Below are 18,148 nucleotides of genomic sequence, written 5' to 3'. Positions count from 1 at the left end.
TAAAAATTTCATGACTGTATTAAATAATAACTATTTTTATATGTATGAAGGGACTTAAGCAATGCAAGTATTCCAATACCACTCTTGCTTCAGTGATCTAAATATTCTGGACAAATGATTATTTCTCAGGCCAAGCTACAAAATTAACTCTTTCTAGGCCTTTGCATAGCTAGTGATTGGGTAGGCATAGGGGTTTTCTTGTTGCTGTTGCAGTTTCTTTAGTTTTAAAAGCCTATGTAAGAAGTCTAGGAAATTCTATTGGTTTTGTCAGTGGGGTTGGGGAAATTACTTACAGAATCTGTGTAAAACAGTAATTCAAAATTATTCAGAATTCAAACATACAGGCTTCCCAAACAACCATTTTCCCTTCCACTGTACTTTGCCAATTTTTCTGATTGGTATCTTTGGTAATTATAGTCCCAGGGGAACCTCGTACCCTGAAAATTTTTCTTAATTAATGAAGGAATATTTAATATTTAAAAATCTAGGAGATTTATGCATAGTGTGGAAATAACTGACATAATAAAAACACTGAATTAAGTGAAACATACTATTCCCCAATTATTCTATACAACTGGGAGTTTCCCATAGTTTGGGAGAAGAATGAAAACTTGTTTTAAATTTAATTGCTTTTGCGTATTCATTTTCATCACCATTAATTGATTTCTTTAAAAAATAGACCATTAATAAAAGTTGATAACCAGGATTATCATTAATATGTTGGAAACAAAATGTAAATGATGATAATATGTTGCCCTTCCTTATAAGGATGATACTTCACATCAACATAATCAAATATTTTTAGTTGTTTTTGATAACAGTTTTCAAGTAGCCCTAACTGTCTATGCTCAAATTCTTACCCTGGTGACTAGAGGGGCAGACATATGGTTGAAGACTGTATGTATGTATATATAGATTTATGTATGATATGTATGCATGTATGTAGATATCTATATCTATCTATCTGGATATTTTTAAATGAATGGATGGATATATATTTAACTATCTGTAGGGTCTCATTATGAAACTGAGAAGTTCAGATTATTAATCTTGTACTTAGAAGAAGTGACCATTATTAAACATGCTATAATTTGATATATAGCTGTTTTCTTTTTAGCAAAGGTCCCAAACAAAACATTAAGACTGGAGAATATAAAACAAAAGTTGTCTGTTGATCAAGCAGCATTTTATATTTCTCTGACTTGAACTCTGAGTATCAGAGACTTTAAGACCCAGTGATATTACAACTATAGAAATTTGGAGTGATTGAAAGCAGCCATTTCCTAGACTTATAAAAGCTGAAGGGTCGTCAAAGGCCTTACTAACCCTTACTGTTCATCTGTACTACAGAGGTCCCATGTCGAGAAATATCCATAGTACTTCATTTGCTTTTCGGAAAACACCCATGTCATTGTTACAAGCTTCTTACCTTAGCCTATCTATGTAACCACTCACACACATCCTGTTAATAGAACTGGTTGTAATTTGTGTACATCTCCATAAACTCTGTGTAAAACTTTTATATTTTCTTATATTTTCATATACACAACTTCCTAAACATATAAATCTAGGACTAACTTAGGACTAATCCTTCTATGATATGTGTGACTGTGATAGCTAGCTGTGTTTCCAAGGGAGATTTCAGATGAAAAAAATGGAAAACTTAAATCTTCTCTGGAATCGTAACAGCAATGTGAAGGAAGAATATCTTGGCATTCTTTCCCCCAGTTCAGGCTGTGTGAGTCACCCATGGGAGGCACATGCGCTCCAAAGAAGAGGTTCTTCATGCTGTCCTTCCCTGAAACACAGGAAGGCTTTGCCCTTCAGAGAACATCTCTCTGCAATCTTTACCCAGCTCTTAGCTCAAGAGATTTTTTTTTTTTTTTAGAAAATACATCAATTTGGGAAGCACTGTTTTTCTATCATGGCATTCAGGATAAGATGCTGTAACATGGAAGACTCAGAGGTTCTGAGGGGTGTTTGTTTATTTGTTTGTTTTGCTTGTTAAGTCATTACTTCAATGGTTTGACATTTATATGGCTCCCCAGAGTAAGAGCATCAGGAGATTGAGAATTGAGCCAAGGAGGTTATTTGTTTGCCATTTTTAATAAACACAAATAATTCCCCTTTTCCCTCAGCCCCACATTCCCTGGCTCATTAAATCAATTTAAGGCTCTTAAAATTTTTTCTGGCAAATTGAAGCAGAAGAACTATGTACTCCCCCAAGGAAAGCTTACCCAAGACCTGCAGATCAGGCTGAAATCAATTTCTGCCAAAGAGTCTAACACCTTGAGTTATTACAAAATGAGGGGTCAGTAATTGGGGGCTGGGCCCCAGACTCGCCCCAAGAAAGACTTGTTGCATCTTGTGAACCGCGACCTAGCTACTTTGGTTTGTGACCTGGCTTTGTGTATTTTTCCCACTCAAAGTGGAGAATTATGAAAAAGTCAAAGCAGATTTCTATTGGGAAATTATGAATGAAGTTGGCTCTGCAAATTCAAATAGTGAAAGTATATCTAGAGGAAAGCCAGGCAGGCTTCCAGGCAGAAGTATGGGAGAATGTTATAAAACAAATGTACACATGTCTCAGGCTCTAAGATCCTCCAGAGGACAGAGACCTCAGAGTAAACATGCAGGATTTCACTACCAGGTCCCTTCTCTTTCCTAAGATGCAAGGGTTGTAGGAGATTTCCTGGCTTGTTGTCTATTGAATATCAGTTAGATAACAGAGGTCAGGAAATGAAGTGGAATTTGATGTATTAACTAGGAAGCAGCAAAGGAAGCCAGGCTTGTATTTTATTTGTTATTATTTCCCTAATATCCTCAATTATGTGGCTCCCATCAGGGAATCTGATCTGCTGCTCATGTAATGGTGTTGTCCCCACTGGTTCTGGACTTGAAAAACTGGCAGTGAATCCCCTGCCTAGAGTATCAGGAATAATGTTTGCTATTTTTTCTTTTCTTTTCTTTTTTTTTTGTTCCCAGGCCTGTCCCAGGCTCTCTATCTTCTCTGCTCCATCTTCACAACAGACAGAGACAGCCCATGCCAGCCTCCATGCCTGGGACCCTGCCCAACCCTACAATGCCGGGCTCTTCTGCCGTCTTGATGCCAGTAAGTGCTTCTTTCTGCTGAGGCTTGCCCCATTTGGAAAAGTACAGAAAGTGTGCAGATCCTAGCTGATGGGGAAGAAAAGAGCTTCTTATGGATGGAGAGTTGAGCTGGGTGCCAGTTTGCTCTAAGTGCCTAGTTGTGTATCCTTGGGCATCTTGCTGGCTTCTCCATCCTTCAGTGCTTCCATAATGAGGCGTGGTTTCATCTTCTTGCTGGTGACAAATGAGTTTGTAATACTCAGGGAATGGGATTTGTCCAGGGACATGGGAGTGTATGATTACTCCAAAGTCTATAGCTTGGGCTGCATATAGTGTCCTTAAATTGCCAGTGAGTGGTCTAGCTGGGACTCAGAGTGATCATGACAATAATAACAATAATAATTCATGGTATATAATAAGTGCTAACATGTATGCATGCATGTTATGTTTTATTAATAATGCTAGCAGTATTTACTGAATGCTGACCTTGTGCCAATCACTCTCTAACCACTTCATTAACCTGTGAAACAACCCTCTCAGGTATGTACTATTACCATCCCCATTTTTGAATGAAGAAAGTAAGGCAAGAAATGAGGTTGACTGAGAAGCAGAGTCATTGAGTTTCGAACCTAGAGGTTCTCTCTCAACCACTACGTGATCCATACATTCTCTCCTATCACTCTCACAACAAACCTCTGACGTATGCACTGTTCTTACCCTACTTTGCAGAAGAGGAAACCAAGGCACAAGAGGCTGAAACTTGGTTAAGTGACTAAGTCAGTAAGAGCTTATTGTTCATTCACTAAGTTGTGTCCGATTCTTTGAGACCCCACAGACTGCAGCACGCCAGGTTTCCCTGTCCTTCACTATCTCCCTGAGTTTGCTCAAACTCATGTCCATTGAGTCAGTGATGCCATCCAACCATCTCATCCTCTGTGACCCCCTTCTCCTTTCGCCCTCAATCTTTCCCAGCATCGGGGCCTTTTCCAATGAGTCAGCTCTTCGCATCAGGTGGCCAAAGTGTTGGCATTTCAGTTGCAGCATCAATAAGAGCAAGTGAGTGACAGAATCGAGTTTTAGATCTCGGTGGTCTGACTTCCAAGTTATTACACTACGCCTCCCTGAAAACAAGAGACTCACACAGAACAAAGATTCAGGCTGTTTTAGAGCTAACCTGCTCTCCTGCCATAGGATCCCCACTGTGGACATCTTCATCCTCCCTGGCACTGTGCCTCAGTGCATCGTGTTACCATTTTCAGGGCCACAAGGGTTCTCAAAAGCCCTAGAGGTGATATGACAATTCAGTTAAAATCCTTCCACAACAATATAGGGGATATTTTGCAGAATGTTTTCAGCATTCTAAGGAACTATCTACACTTGCTATTTCATTTTGTTCTCACAGCAGTCCTGTGGGAATATGATTGCAGTCATTATCAATATACTCACTTTACAAATGGAAAGCTGAGGATTACGACTTTGAAGGGATTTGTCTAATGTCACACAGCTTATAACGGAAGAGTTGCAAGTTACAGGTGACCAGGATATGCATCTCTCCTCATGTTTTGCAGCCCAGATCATCCCAGAATGAGAAATATGCTCATTTATCTGGAAGCAGGGAAATAGAGAAAGGCTTGATGGCCCAATTCTAGAGACCTAGGTCTTCCCACTGTAAGTGTCAGGTAGTTCAGACTAGAAAGATTCTTTGCAAAATTTTGTCAGAAGCATAGGTGAGCTAGCTGACTACCTGCCTCACTCACCTTAAACATTTTTTTTTCTTTCATAATAGAGCTGAGCTTGACTTTTTATTTATTTGGCTGTTTTTTTTTCCATTTATTTTTATTAGTTGGAGACTAATTACTTTACAATATTGTAGTGGTTTTTGCCATACATTGACATGAATCAGCCATGGATTTACATGTGTTCCCCATCCCGATCCCCCCTCCCGCCTCCCTCCCCATCCCATCCCTCTGGGTCTTCCCACCTTAAACATTTTGGATAAAGGAAAGCAGCACCACCCATACTGCAATCCCGGATTTCATTCCACCTCACTAATTACAATTCTACCACAAGCCATTTTCATCCAGGCTTTAAATCCTTCTCATTTAAAATCATTTCCTTTCAGAAATTCTATGCATTGTCCAGAAAAATGTCACTGCAGTGACCTTTCTTCCCCATTTGAATAAACTGTGTACCATTCCCAGGGGCAAAGGTGGGGCATTTATGCTGCAAAGACCCAGAGAAAAGGGTGCCTGGCCCTGGTTTCCACCATATCACTTCATTGTACAACTTCATTGTACAATAGAAGAGTAGAACAGAAAAAGAGTCTTTAAAGTTTTAACAGCGAAGTCATGTACTTGAAATTTTTTTTAAATGTTGTTGCTTCAGAATAGAAGCAAAGGATCAGGTACATGGTAAGGAGCCAGTGTAGATAATGGAGTCAGAAGTTCAAACCCATGTCAGTGATGTGTACAGCTATCATGAAAATAGTGTCCATCTAGAGTGGTGATTCTTAACTGGAATCGGTTTTGTCTTCCAAAGACAAATGGATGTTTGGCAATAACTGAAGACACTGTTCATTGTCACAACTTGGGGAAAGTGCTATGGGCATCTAGTGGGTTGAGGTCGGGAATGCTAAACATTGTACAATGCATAGTAGGACAGTTACCAGGATAAAGAATTAGTTGGCTCAAAATGTCAATAGTGCCAAGATTGGGAAACCATGATCTGGAGTGACACTAATGTAAGTAATGAAAATAAATGCAAGATATCTAAAAGCACATATTAGGAGTTTTAGGGCCTAGAAATCTGGACCCTTTCTTCCACATTATCAAGTTGCCAGCCTTTGTGCTATATTTTAGCTTGTCAAGCATGGACTTTCCGTGGAGTTCTTATGTCCCCTGGTGTAAAAGATTAATTTATATCTGTAGGTGAAGGTGAGATTCTTAATTGTTTTGTGGTACATGCTGTTAGGCTACATATTTCACAAAGCCCTAGGTCTGAAATAAATGATGAATCTGTTCATTCATTCATTTATTTTGTAAACTTTTGTTGAGCTCCTTCTAAGGGTCAAGCTCTGTGCTAGATGCTGAAAATGTGGTGAAGGAGAAAATAGTCATTGCCTTCCAGGAGTTTACTGGGTTGGGATTTCTGATCTTGATAGTCAAAAGCTGAAATTATTTGGGAATATGAACACCCATTTATGATTACAAAAGCCCAGTGGACTGCAGACATTTTTGGCTCCTGTTTTCCAACTTATTTCAAGGGAAAAGAAGAAGCTCAAAAAAGATGATATCCTTTATCTGGATATTTTACGTACAGTGCTCAGTATTGCTTAGTATTCAGCAAAGCCACTCCCGTCTTCTGACCTCTTCATTCTAGTCCACTCATTAAAGCCACACTCATGGGCAGAGCGTTTATTAGCACAAAGCACCAAATAGTTGTTTTGAAGAGGCTCTTGGTAACCCCATATAATTACTTAGGTGGAAAAATGCAATTTTTTTAAGATAGAGAAACCAGCCTGTTTTTAGTATTCTGTTTAATTTGTGAGTCATAAGGTAGAAACAGTCATAGCCTGTAACTTTTCCAAAAAGTAGGCAGCGTGGCTGACTCTGAATCCAGAGGCAGAAAGCAGGCTACTCTCACTTCTTTGTAAAATGGTGACTCCAGAGCATGATGGAAAACCCTGGACAATCATGTGTCCTTCTGAACAATCCTCCTTCCGAAAACTGAAAGCAGAAACTCCTTTGGACTTTATTTCTCTTTGGGAGAAGGTCACTAATTGGAATAAAGGGTCAAATGCTAATCCCGCTCTCCTATCCCCCAGCCTCTGGAAAGTGGAAGTTATAAGTAATAAGCATTTTTTAGAGAAATCTCCATGACTTAACAATTCGAGTACACAAATGTACTTAATGGCACTGAACTGTACACTTAAAAAGAGTTAAACTGGTAACTTTTATGTTATGTATATTTTACCATGATTTTAAAAATAATTTTAAAAATTAGAATACCCAGGCTGCTTGAATATTCAGGGAAATATGAGAGTGAATGCAGCCACCCTTCCATACCTGTGGGTTCCACATCTGCAGATTCAACCAACCATAGATTGAAGAAAAAAAAAAAAAAAAATATATATATATATATGTATTAATTCCAGACAATTCCAAAAAACATCATTTGGATTTGCAAAGTATTTACATTGTACTAGGTGTTTTAGGGGATCTGGAGATGATTTAAAGTATAGGGAAGGGTGTGTATAAGTTTTATGCAATTACTATGGCTTTTTTATGAGACTTGGGCACCTTGGAATTTAGTGTCGGTGGGGGGGTGGTCCTGGAACCAATCCCTGGGGAATATTGAGGGACAACTCTATTTTATTTTGCTGAACTGGTGTGTGCAAAAGGTTTTTCTAGAGTGGTCTAGAAAGTTCACCATCATTAAATAGCTCCTTTTTCAACAGTTTCACAAAGCCATACACTGCTAGATAACTGATAAACTAATTCTGGCTAAGGTATAGCTGATGGTACTTCACTGTGACATGATAGGAAATGTGCCCCAATCATTCATGACAAGGCTTTTAGTGAGTACCTCTGCTCATCCACGCATTGGTCATTGGTATCCTAATAACAACCCCGCCCTTGCGGTGAACACAGCAGGAATTGCAGTGATCATCTCAACAATGGAAAGGACCTCAAAGGGTTATTTTGTTCAACTATTACTCTCAACTCATATCTGTGAGGTTTTTATCCTCCACTGTTTGATGAGCTCCTTTGATAAGGAATTCTGTTTTCTAAGACTACCTAGGCTAACTTTGAACAGAAACCTGGTTCCCTAAAATTTCCGACCATTATTTCCATTTTCATCCTTTGGCAAATGGAAAAACTTTTGCATTGAAGAAACTATTTCTCTCTTGAGGAAAGTCTAATTATTTTCCATATGATTTCAGTATTAAGTCCACTTGCATTATTCCTGTTCTTCAAAAAGTGTTAGTTTTCTGCTGCTGCTGCTGCTGCTGCTAAGTCGCTTCAGTCGTTCTACTAAATGGAAAATGTTTGTTAGACACAGTCTTTCTAACTGAAATAGAGATTTTTTTACTATATTCATTTTTTAACAGGGACACCCTGGAGACAAAAGCTAGAACTCAATTCAGATATTGATAATCAAATGTTAATTCTAGACACAAGGACAGGCCAGCAGGACAGTGGGGAGTGTTGATCACATGTCTTCAGTACCCACACTGCTTTCTTTACCTTCCAGAGCTCTAACCCTTCTGTGAGGCCTAAAACTGCTGCTGTGTAGTCAGACAAGGTTAACAGGGAAGAGAAGATGTGCCAGGGGGAGCAGCTCAAATACCTCTGCTGGAATATTTTGATGGTGGTCATGAGTTAGAGTGACAGGAACACACATCATCTTTAAGAGGGTGACTTTTAAAATGAATTTTTTCTTACTGCTAAAATGATTCACATTGCAGTATAAAATTTGGGGAGAACACAAAAGCCACAGATAACTTTAGATAACCATTTGATATATTCTATATCCTTCCAACATTTTTCTAGGCATATGTTATTCTCTTTCTAGCTATGAAATGGAAAATCCCAAGGACGGAGGAGCCTAGTAGGCTGTAGTCCATGGGGTCGCTAAGAGTCAGACACGACTGAGCGACTTCACTTTCACTTTTCACTTTCATGCATTGGAGAAGGAAATGGTAACCCACTCCAGTGTTCTTGCCTGGAGAATCCCAGGGATGACGGAGCTTGGTGGGCTGCTGTCTATGGGGTTGCACAGATTCGGACATGACTGAAGCGACTTAGCAGCAGCAGCAGCTATGAAAATAAACTTGATGAGCAGTATTCAGAGTGTTCACAAAGTGAACGCTTTGTGGACCTGTTGCATGCTTTTGTGGAAGTATTGCTTGCTTTTGTTTGGAAATGATTTCCCATCACAATGTCATTCTCTTTGGCATTGGGCTTATTCTCTAGAACACACGGCTTTGTATGATTCTTTGCTGTGCCTGAGTTCAAGACTTAGGAGTACCTTGCTTACCCTTTACCAAACCGCAGGTTTTCCCTGGATTTATTCACAGAAATTCTACACAGTCCATTTGAAAGAGAAATGCAGCTTTGTCTATGATCTCAACTGCCTTTCTCAGACTTCTGATTCTGTTACTTTCCTTTCTCTTAGATGGAGAGACAAATGTCAGTGAACTCCAACCTCCTGGGAATGCAAGGTCCAAATCTCAGCAACCCCTGTGCTTCTCCCCAAGTCCAGCCAATGCATTCAGAAGCTAAGATGGTAAATAACAATTATAATCATCCTTTTCTTACTGCATGACTTTTTCTTTTGATTTCTGCTCTAACTTTCAAACCCCAGTTAAATGAGGTAGATGGCTCCGTCTTTGTTTTCAATAAATAGGTCTTTCTGTGGAAAAGCAGTGCAGAACTTGGCCCTCTTTTTGAGGCTATTAGTTACTGAACCTTGGCGTGAGATGCTCATGTAACAAGCACTGGATCAGTGTGTGGCCTTAGTGAAAGGGACTTTTAGGAGTTTGGGGAGATCCATAAGAGTTGAGGTGGGATACACCCAAATATGTGTATATTTGTTAAGGAACTGAAATTAACAAAAACAATCCAGAGTTTCTCTCCTTCAATGTAGTCACCATTTCAGTGCCACTCTTCCTGTCCCCATAGCCACCAAAACAGATGTAATTTTTAAGCACACAAGTAGTATGAAAATATTTTCATTTTTTGTGTTATAGTCATCAGATGTGACGTTGATTTGAAAAGACCAGAGTCTTGTTTTCTCATGGGGTAACTGCAGTTCACATTGAAATGTGCGATTTCAGGTGACATTTAGTGACTTTTAACATGTGAGATTGATGTGCACTGAAGTCATTCTTTCCAATCAAGGTGATAGATTCATGTATTTATATCCTACTAAATACTAATAAAGGCAATGCCTGTTGGTCTTGGCCATATAAGGTCAACTTACTTGTTACATTTAGCAAAATTACTTGAAGGAATAATTCAGTTTTTATATACATTCTGACACCACAGTTGGTAAGGTGTCAGATGCCAACAAAATACATAGCAGCAAATATTTTGTATCTGATATTGGGTAAAGATAGCTTTTGCTAGAAGTTGGAAATTTTTTTGGTTTGCTGTGTGACAGCATAGGGACCGTGTCGGAAGGCTGAGGTGAGGATGTTATTGACATCTCTGAAAATTAGCCTTCAAAACCCAGGGACTTTGTCTTTAATGGCAGCAAGTGTTTTGGACGCTGGCTTTGGTCACTTTCTCTTGGAAATTTCTCTCATTTGACTTGCACCTTCTTAACCCAAGGAAGCAACTGAACTCCCAGTGTTGGTTACCCCGGGCGCATAAAGTCTGTGGTTGGGAGAGGTCTCTTTGCTGGGCCACAGTCCCTGTGACATGCCAAATGGCACCAGCATCTTCAGCAAAGCTCGTTAAATCTTTTTGGAATCGGCAAATATTTTTTCAACTCAAACCCTGCTGAGCCAAACCAAATAATTGCTGGCAGGGTAAAATCCAAACTGGCATGTGTTTTGGAGACCAGAGTAATGCCATTTACATTTTTTTAGAGGAAAATAAAAAATGAACTGTGAAGGTACTTAAGAAAGAAACAAAATTAAGTTATTCATGTGTATGAATAAGTGTTCTGGGTCTAAATAAAGCATTAAATGCTACTCCAGCCGGATTATTTCTGAATCATCTAGTTTAGTTCAGGGTCTGTGTCTCTTTTGAGAGACCCCACCAGACAAACTTGAAGGAGATTCTAAAACACAATTCCAAATGAAATTTCCCTGTCAGTTGAATTTTCCTGGACTGTATGCCACCGTTCGACTCAGAAGTGTCCTATCCCTCTTCTTGCTGGCAAAGAAAGAAAATGCTTCCAAAGGGAGTCCAGATTTACAGTTATTTATATGTATGAAATAAGAACATATGATAGGGCAGATTAATAGTGAATACTATCAGCAGGAGACAAAAGGGAATTGGGCTGTGCTTATAAAAATAGTGTTACCCTGCAAATGTTTGTCGAGTTAAATTTTGAGCAGGCATACTCCTCTGCTGATTCATGTTCTAAGTGAATGAATATTTCCAGATCCATGATGTCTGGGCAAATGAACTGTATCATGGAGTTGATACAGCTTTTCCCTCTGCTCCAGACTCCCACCCCTAACCCCGTTATTGCCAATACAAATTTGGATTCCTGTTCATCCAAAGGGAAAAATTGTAATATTGGCCACTTATATTTTGGAAGAATAGCATTTACCTAGTAGCTTGGAAAAATGTTAAGTAAATGACTTTTAATACATTACTCAGCATCCCTATTCTGATTTCTGCTCACTTTATTCACTGGAGAAACTAGTTATTGTTACCTACTCACTGTACAATATTTTCTAGCAGGTTTGGGTTGCTTAGACGAAAAGTTTTTATGAAATAAAAGTAGAGAAGAAAAAAAATCTTCCACGATATTAATGTCAGCCAGAGCCTCCACAGGTTTCTCAGAACTATGGGCTTTGTTGTTCTATGCCTAATTTTCTTCCTGTGTAAAAGCTGGAATGGATTCCAGATTTCAACTAAGACTCTTGTTTCACTGTTTTCAAGGACTTTTCCAGAGGTCACACATGGGCTATTGTGATGAAGGCGCTCTGTGGGGTGTGTGCTCAGAGCACACGAGCAACCAGAGAGCCGCCTGGGAGGTATTGCCCACCCCACAACGCTGCGAACCTCTTCTCCTGGGGCCAGGGTGTCCATTTTACAGTCCCTTTTGGTCACTGACAGATGTCATCGTCCTGAATCTCTGGTGAAACTCAGAGGTCCTGGAGGTGGACAGAAGCGTAAGGCAGGATTGCTTTCCATGTACAGCTTTGTTAGAAGCTGATAACTGATTGTTCGATAGAATGCATCCATTCTCCTTGCCCTGAATGGATCATTTCTCCTGTGGGAGAAAGCAAACCAGTGTCCCCAGTAAATTCCCCAGTGCATTAATCTGCAACATCCTAAATTGAAATCACACATGTTCTTCTTTTGATTTAATGTGTATTAGTATCAAGCCATGCACTTCGGTGAACTGTAGTCACATCTGTTCAAGCTGATTTTATCATAAGTCTGGCGAATGATAATTTAGTGTTACGGATCTTTCTTCTGAAGAATTAAGCCAACAAACATATGGCTTCACAATAGTGCAAGTGGTTATGTGCATACTGAATTTTGTCTTGGAGTCAGAGCAGATTCAGAGCTGTGAGGGCATCCCACCTTTCTAACTACACAGGATGGTAGGCTTTTCCTCCCAGATTCCTAGGATCAGTGGGTGTCTTTCATGAAAACAAGGACTGCTAGAAGGAAATTTTCACTGGATATCTGGTAAAGAGTTTTAACACTCAAAGCGGAAAGGAAGAGAAGGAGGGGGATGAGCAGAGAGAAAGGGAAGGAAGAAGAGGACAGAACAGGTAAGAAATGCAAACCAGACTGGGGTCCTGTTTCCAGCCTCTGCTGGGTGTACGTGATTCTGTAATGATGTAGATGTGGTGCTCTCAGTTCTGTAGATTTGTGCTCATTCCTATTTATGAGAATTAGACCAATTCTATCTAATTTTTTCAAAGGCTTTCCTTTTCTTTTTTAAAGAAGTCAATAATAGTGTTGGAAAACAAATAAAGCGTGGAGAGAACTTGTCCAAATATCTGTCTGGAGTCTCATTAATGATGAGATGACAACTATTATATTGAAACTGATGATGAGGACGGCATATAAACAGCCTTTCATAGAGGGCGCTGGCCACTTTGCCAAGGAGTCACCATCAGTTTGGATAGGGGTAGGAAGCCTAGGAAATAGTGATACCAATTAGAAGTTATGTATAGCTCTGACCTGATTTTATTCTCAGGACGGCCCCATAACAGGGATATTGTCCCCATTTTATAACTGAGACTGAACTTTAACTAGTTAAAAAAACTGGCCCAATGACATATCACTTAGCAAAAGCTAAAGTCTCAGACTCTAATGGCAAAGCATTTTCATCACAACACTGATCCTTTAGATAAAAATGTACATCTTCCAGGTGTTGGTAAGCAGCAGATTAAATCAAATTTGTTTTAGGTTAATTTACATATACAAACAAATGGGAGACAAAGATGGCTAGGACAGTGTAGACCTCTAGATAACCTGTAAAAATGTGGAGTGGTTGGTTAGTATGGACCTTACTGCTTAGTTTAACCAGAGCTCTGTGTCTGCACTAACTGGTCCAACCTCACTGCCTCTTATTCCAACTCATTTTAATTGTGACATTTCTTGTTTTACATGTGTGTCTCCCAGACTTGATTGATTGGAAGCTCCTTGAAAATAATCCTTGCATTGTATAAACTCTGTGTACTGAGAAAGGCCCCATGAATGAGAACTGAATTTAATTGACTTGAATTAAAATTATGAGAAGGAACCAAACCCTAACCCTGGAAATGAGAATGGGATGAAGTGGGTAGGGGGCAATGGTGGGGCTAAGAAGGAGAAGAAAACATTGTTAAAATGCTTAGCTAAGTATTCAGGTTGTAAAGTGTAGCTATCTACATTTGATTTGTTTGAAAGACATCTAGAAACAATAGCCATCTTATTTTTTTCCTTGAGAGGAAAGCAATACATCTGTTCCTTAGAAACAGAACTGGGAATATCATTGCTCTCCAAGGAATTGAGAGCAATCAATACTAAAGGCTGTTTCTTCCATTGTGATGGACTGACTGTGCTGTATTTTGGTCACCAACAGTCAATACCTCATCCACAGTTAGACTTACTGTTCATTGAATAAATACATAAATATATGCATTAATGAATGAATGAAAGAAACCAATAGGATTGGAGCGTCAAGACCTTTTAGAGATAGAGGGCACTTAGTGAAGACCTTGCCCCAATCCTCATTTCATAATGAGGACAGAAAAACCTGGCAAAGACTTCAGATCAAGCTATCATTTAAACACAAAGCTGGGCCCCAACTCAGGCCTTCACCCTTCTACAGAATTGTGCTCTTGCCATCAGCTGTACCAATAAATTACTAACAGTGCTTCTTTTTTTGGCTAATAGTTTCTTCCTGGCAGATTGGCAGATGAGAACCGGGGTGGCATAGTGAGCAATCCATGGTTAAATCTCCACTTTGTTTTGAATGTCAACCTGGGTGTGTTTGTGTTTGCCTTTTCCCTCCCTAATTATCGAGCTGGATAACTGTTTGCCTATGGTGCCCTTTGGCCACCCACTGTCCAATAGATAAATCACAGAGAAGTCTGGCTCCATATGGAGTTGCCTGGAAAATTTATACACATGAAAAGACAGTCTCCAGGTAACATCTCTCTGGCACTCTTGAGAAATGCAGTCCTTCGATTTGCCTATTTGCTTTAATCATCCCCAGCTTCACTTCCTAAATGTCTAGGAATAAAAAACCAAGTAATAAATGTTCTGTCTGCTTCTCAAAAGCTTTGTGGCAAGGCAGGAAATACTGTTGACTTGAAAGACACTCTTCACTTGCCAGCAGTCATGTGGCCCTGTAGCCAGTGATCAAAATGTGGTGATAGCCTAATCCAAGGAGATCACTCTTTTCAGAATCCTGCTCCCTTGGTGCTATGAAAAACCACTGTCCAGTATGGAGTTGAATAGGAATTAGGTAAGATTCTATGACAAAAACAGCAAAAATCTGAACTCTTAATGGATATCATTTTAAGGGCAGTATAAAACACCACAGTAGAAAACAGTAATTGTTAACATTAATTAATCACTTGTTATGTGGTGGTAGAAATTATGTTAAGCATCTTACAGTACATTATTTCATTTAATTCTTGAAACAATACCCTGAGGGAGGTACTATTCTTAATCTCATTTGATAAATGAATAATTTGAGAGACTGAGTAACTTGTGAAGAACATACAAGCAGCTTAAAAAGAAAAAGATAGTGTTGGGATGTTAACCCAGGTATTGGGCTCTTGCTCCTGACCCTAAACAATAATGTTTTGCCAGCAGTGGGAATGTTCATCTTATGAATTTATATTAGTAGAGCACTTTCCAAATTGTAAAGTGCTGCCATATACATTGTAACCCCCTCATAGCAACCCCTATAAGGTCAACAGGGAAGTATTACTATCTTCATTTTATAGGTACGGAGAGGTTTCTAAGTGACTTTCCATCATGATCCATGGCATAACCAGGCCCTGAGCCCAAGTCTTTGATTTTTGTCCTGTTGCTACTATGTCATTGCTGACCCTAGAGTCCTCATGATAACTTATTCTGAATCAAAGCAAGTTCTTATAAAAGTAAAACTCAGTGGTATTAAAGGAAGATAAGACTCAAATTAATTGCTAGACCCAGTAACCTATTAACTTCTCTAGTCCTGATCATCTAAACACTGGAGAGAGAAGGTTGATTCATATTTCTGTCTGGCCAGGACAAGTGCTGAATTCAAGGATTAAAAGCAACAACACAACTCTGAGAGCTCATAGAAGCCCTGAGTCCTTTTTCTTGGCTGAAATATAACCTTTCATATGCTATTACCACTTTACCCATTTAAACTGTAGAAAGCTTAGTTGGGGAATATATCATCTTTTTTGGTACAATGTAAATGGTTAGATTGTGAGATCATTGATAGGTGCTAACAAGCATTTAGTTATATTGCCATAGAACAGAATAAATTCCTACAGTGTTTACATTCCATGTGCTGATCAGGATCCTAAATATACGGGATTATACATTTGATTGTATTTGTTTTGAAAATGAGAATTTGAGAGATGATCAATTGCTTATGAATCACCAAATTCCAAAGCAGGAAAGAAGCTCAGGGATTATTTTAGCAAAATTCTTTCCTTTGAGAAACAACAGTCTGAAGTTCCATTTAATACCTGGTCTAAGGTCAAATAGCTAATTAGCAAAAGAAGGGGAATTAGAACCCAGATTCCAGGTCTTCAGTTTATAGTACTTCACTCTCTATGTGCTAGTCAGGAATTGACAGAGAAAGCCATCTGCTGGTTGCTGGGATAGTGAACTTTTTAAAGAAGTTTTTCCTGAAGCATTGTCTGTAGATTGATTAGTGAGGCAAAGTACTTGGGAGAAGAGGATCAGTCAGCTTTTCCCTTTTATATCAAATGGGATTTGAAGTTCGTCATCCAAATGCCTGAAGGAATGGGTTCAGTTTTCTATAATTATTCCTGAGACTTGGGAGGTCTCGACATGAGACCACTAAGCTTTTCTTCTTGGTCACCCAGTGTGTGGATTCACAATGAGTATTGCATCTCTTGGTACTCAGTATAAACTGCCTTGATTCTGCCTGCCACCGAGCAGAAGTAAAGTTCCCACATCTCATTGCTGTGTTTTTTGGGACTGAGTGGATCTTACTTGGGCTTTTGGAGATGCGTTTCTCCTTGGTGTGGAGCAGTGACAGAGCTCTCCAAGCACCTAACACAAAGCAGTATTGAAATGTCCCTTTCCATCGACTCTCTCTGGGCTCTCCCTTCCTCCACCCTCGGTAGAGTCTTCACATACACACATTCAGACAGCCTCCTAGGACTCATTGTCTTCCCAGTTTTCTTTCTTTCTCTTTCTGCAAGTATCCACCCTGTTTTGGTAACCATGGCAACAGGTGAAACACAATCCCAATATTTGCTAGCTGCCTCTGTCACCCAGCCCAGCACGCGCATCGCCGGCTCTTGTTTTTGTGTTTGTTTAACGTTCCCAAGCCTGAAGTCAAATGCATCTGGGCAAGGACGCTGTGCACGGTCGGTCTGGTTCGGAACACCCCCTCTCAGACAGTCTTCAGGCACGTCTTCTTTGTGTATTTGTGTACGTGTGTGCGCGCGTGTTTCCTTGTCTGCTTTGCAACGCTGTACAAATAAGTTCAGCTTGTGTCAGGATAGCCAAGGGGGAAAAAAGGATATTTTATAAACCTTGTTACAGGGAGTTCTGCTTTGCAGTGATATATTTTGGTCTTTTTCTTGGACTTTATGTTGCTTACACTTTCCAAGATTTTTGCCAGCACAACTAATAACGAAAGTTTGCTTTGCACTTTGGGATGATGGTTCTGCCTTGATTTGGTTTTTCATGTGGCAAATACAGCAGATCTGTCAGAAAAGTTGTGCCTTGAGGGGGATGGAAAGCAGAGCATAGGGGCAGATAGAGGAGGCAAAGTTTTCTTAAAGGTTTGGGATTTTTCTTTTGTTAAAAAAAGAAAGTAAATGAGAGAATCCTGTCTTCAAATCCAAAACTAACCAGGAGTATATTTTTCCTTTTGATATCCTTTAGAATGGTCTTTCTATCACTGTTTGTTGGAAAATCTAGCTGTACTAGAGTACTCCATATTTTATATATTTTGTTTGCCTTAGTACGAATAAGATGAATCATTAGGTTCTCAGAATCGGTGAGTCCCAACAATAAGAATAAGTACATTAAGTATTTTTTACTTTGAAATGCTATTTACAGTCACTGGACAGAAGTTGTGTTTAAGGACGAGATTTTCATCCAACTGTGGCCTTAGATTCTAGAGATTAAAAGTGCAGAGACAAGGCAGTAACCTGATTTCAGTAGCAAGCCACCATCTGAGGAAAAAGAGGGAACAGGAGCGCACTTGGGTAGAATTTCAGAGCTGGCAAGTGTTTCACTTGCACCCTTTCCTGGAATGTCCTTCTTCTCCCTTTTGGCACCTCCACAAGGGAACGTGCCCACGTTTCCAGGGTGCCAGTCCCTCCCAGCCTCTCCTGTTCCACTCAGCTCCAAGTATCATGGTCACTCTCTGAAAGCCCCTCCCAGGAGCCTGGCGATGTTCTGAAGGCTTCTGGCTCTCTTTGGCTGCCTTGCCTCTCCTATCCTATTTCCTTTGCTCTGCAAACAGCACTCCACTCTTTTTTTTAATAAGACTTAGTTCAAATGTACATTTCCAGCAAAGTCTTCTCAACTTCCTCAGGTAGGCAGAAGCCACACCTTCTGCTGGGGTAGACTCCATTTGGACCCTGTTTATCTCTTCCTTGTGTCCCTCCCTCACTGCCAGCCTGTGAATTCCTTGAGTATAGAGGCCAACGTCATGCCAT

At 39.7% G+C, this 18,148-nt stretch overlaps 1 protein-coding gene across 2 annotated transcripts in view; it reads left to right on the top strand.

Moving 5' to 3' along the window:
• The window catches only part of CREB5 (cAMP responsive element binding protein 5), a 431,442-nt gene that overhangs the window by 321,168 nt on the left and 92,126 nt on the right, over positions 1-18,148 (top strand). For both annotated transcript variants that reach the window (XM_065939200.1, XM_065939199.1), the window contains exons 6-7: positions 2,986-3,112; positions 9,268-9,378. In XM_065939200.1, coding sequence (XP_065795272.1) covers positions 2,986-3,112; positions 9,268-9,378 — 238 coding nt within the window. The remainder of the gene's footprint in view (positions 1-2,985; positions 3,113-9,267; positions 9,379-18,148) is intronic.

Source organism: Muntiacus reevesi, chromosome 6, assembly GCF_963930625.1.
Source record: "Muntiacus reevesi chromosome 6, mMunRee1.1, whole genome shotgun sequence".
Lineage (NCBI taxonomy): Eukaryota > Metazoa > Chordata > Mammalia > Artiodactyla > Cervidae > Muntiacus > Muntiacus reevesi.
This window is presented reverse-complemented; position numbering and strand designations above follow the sequence as displayed.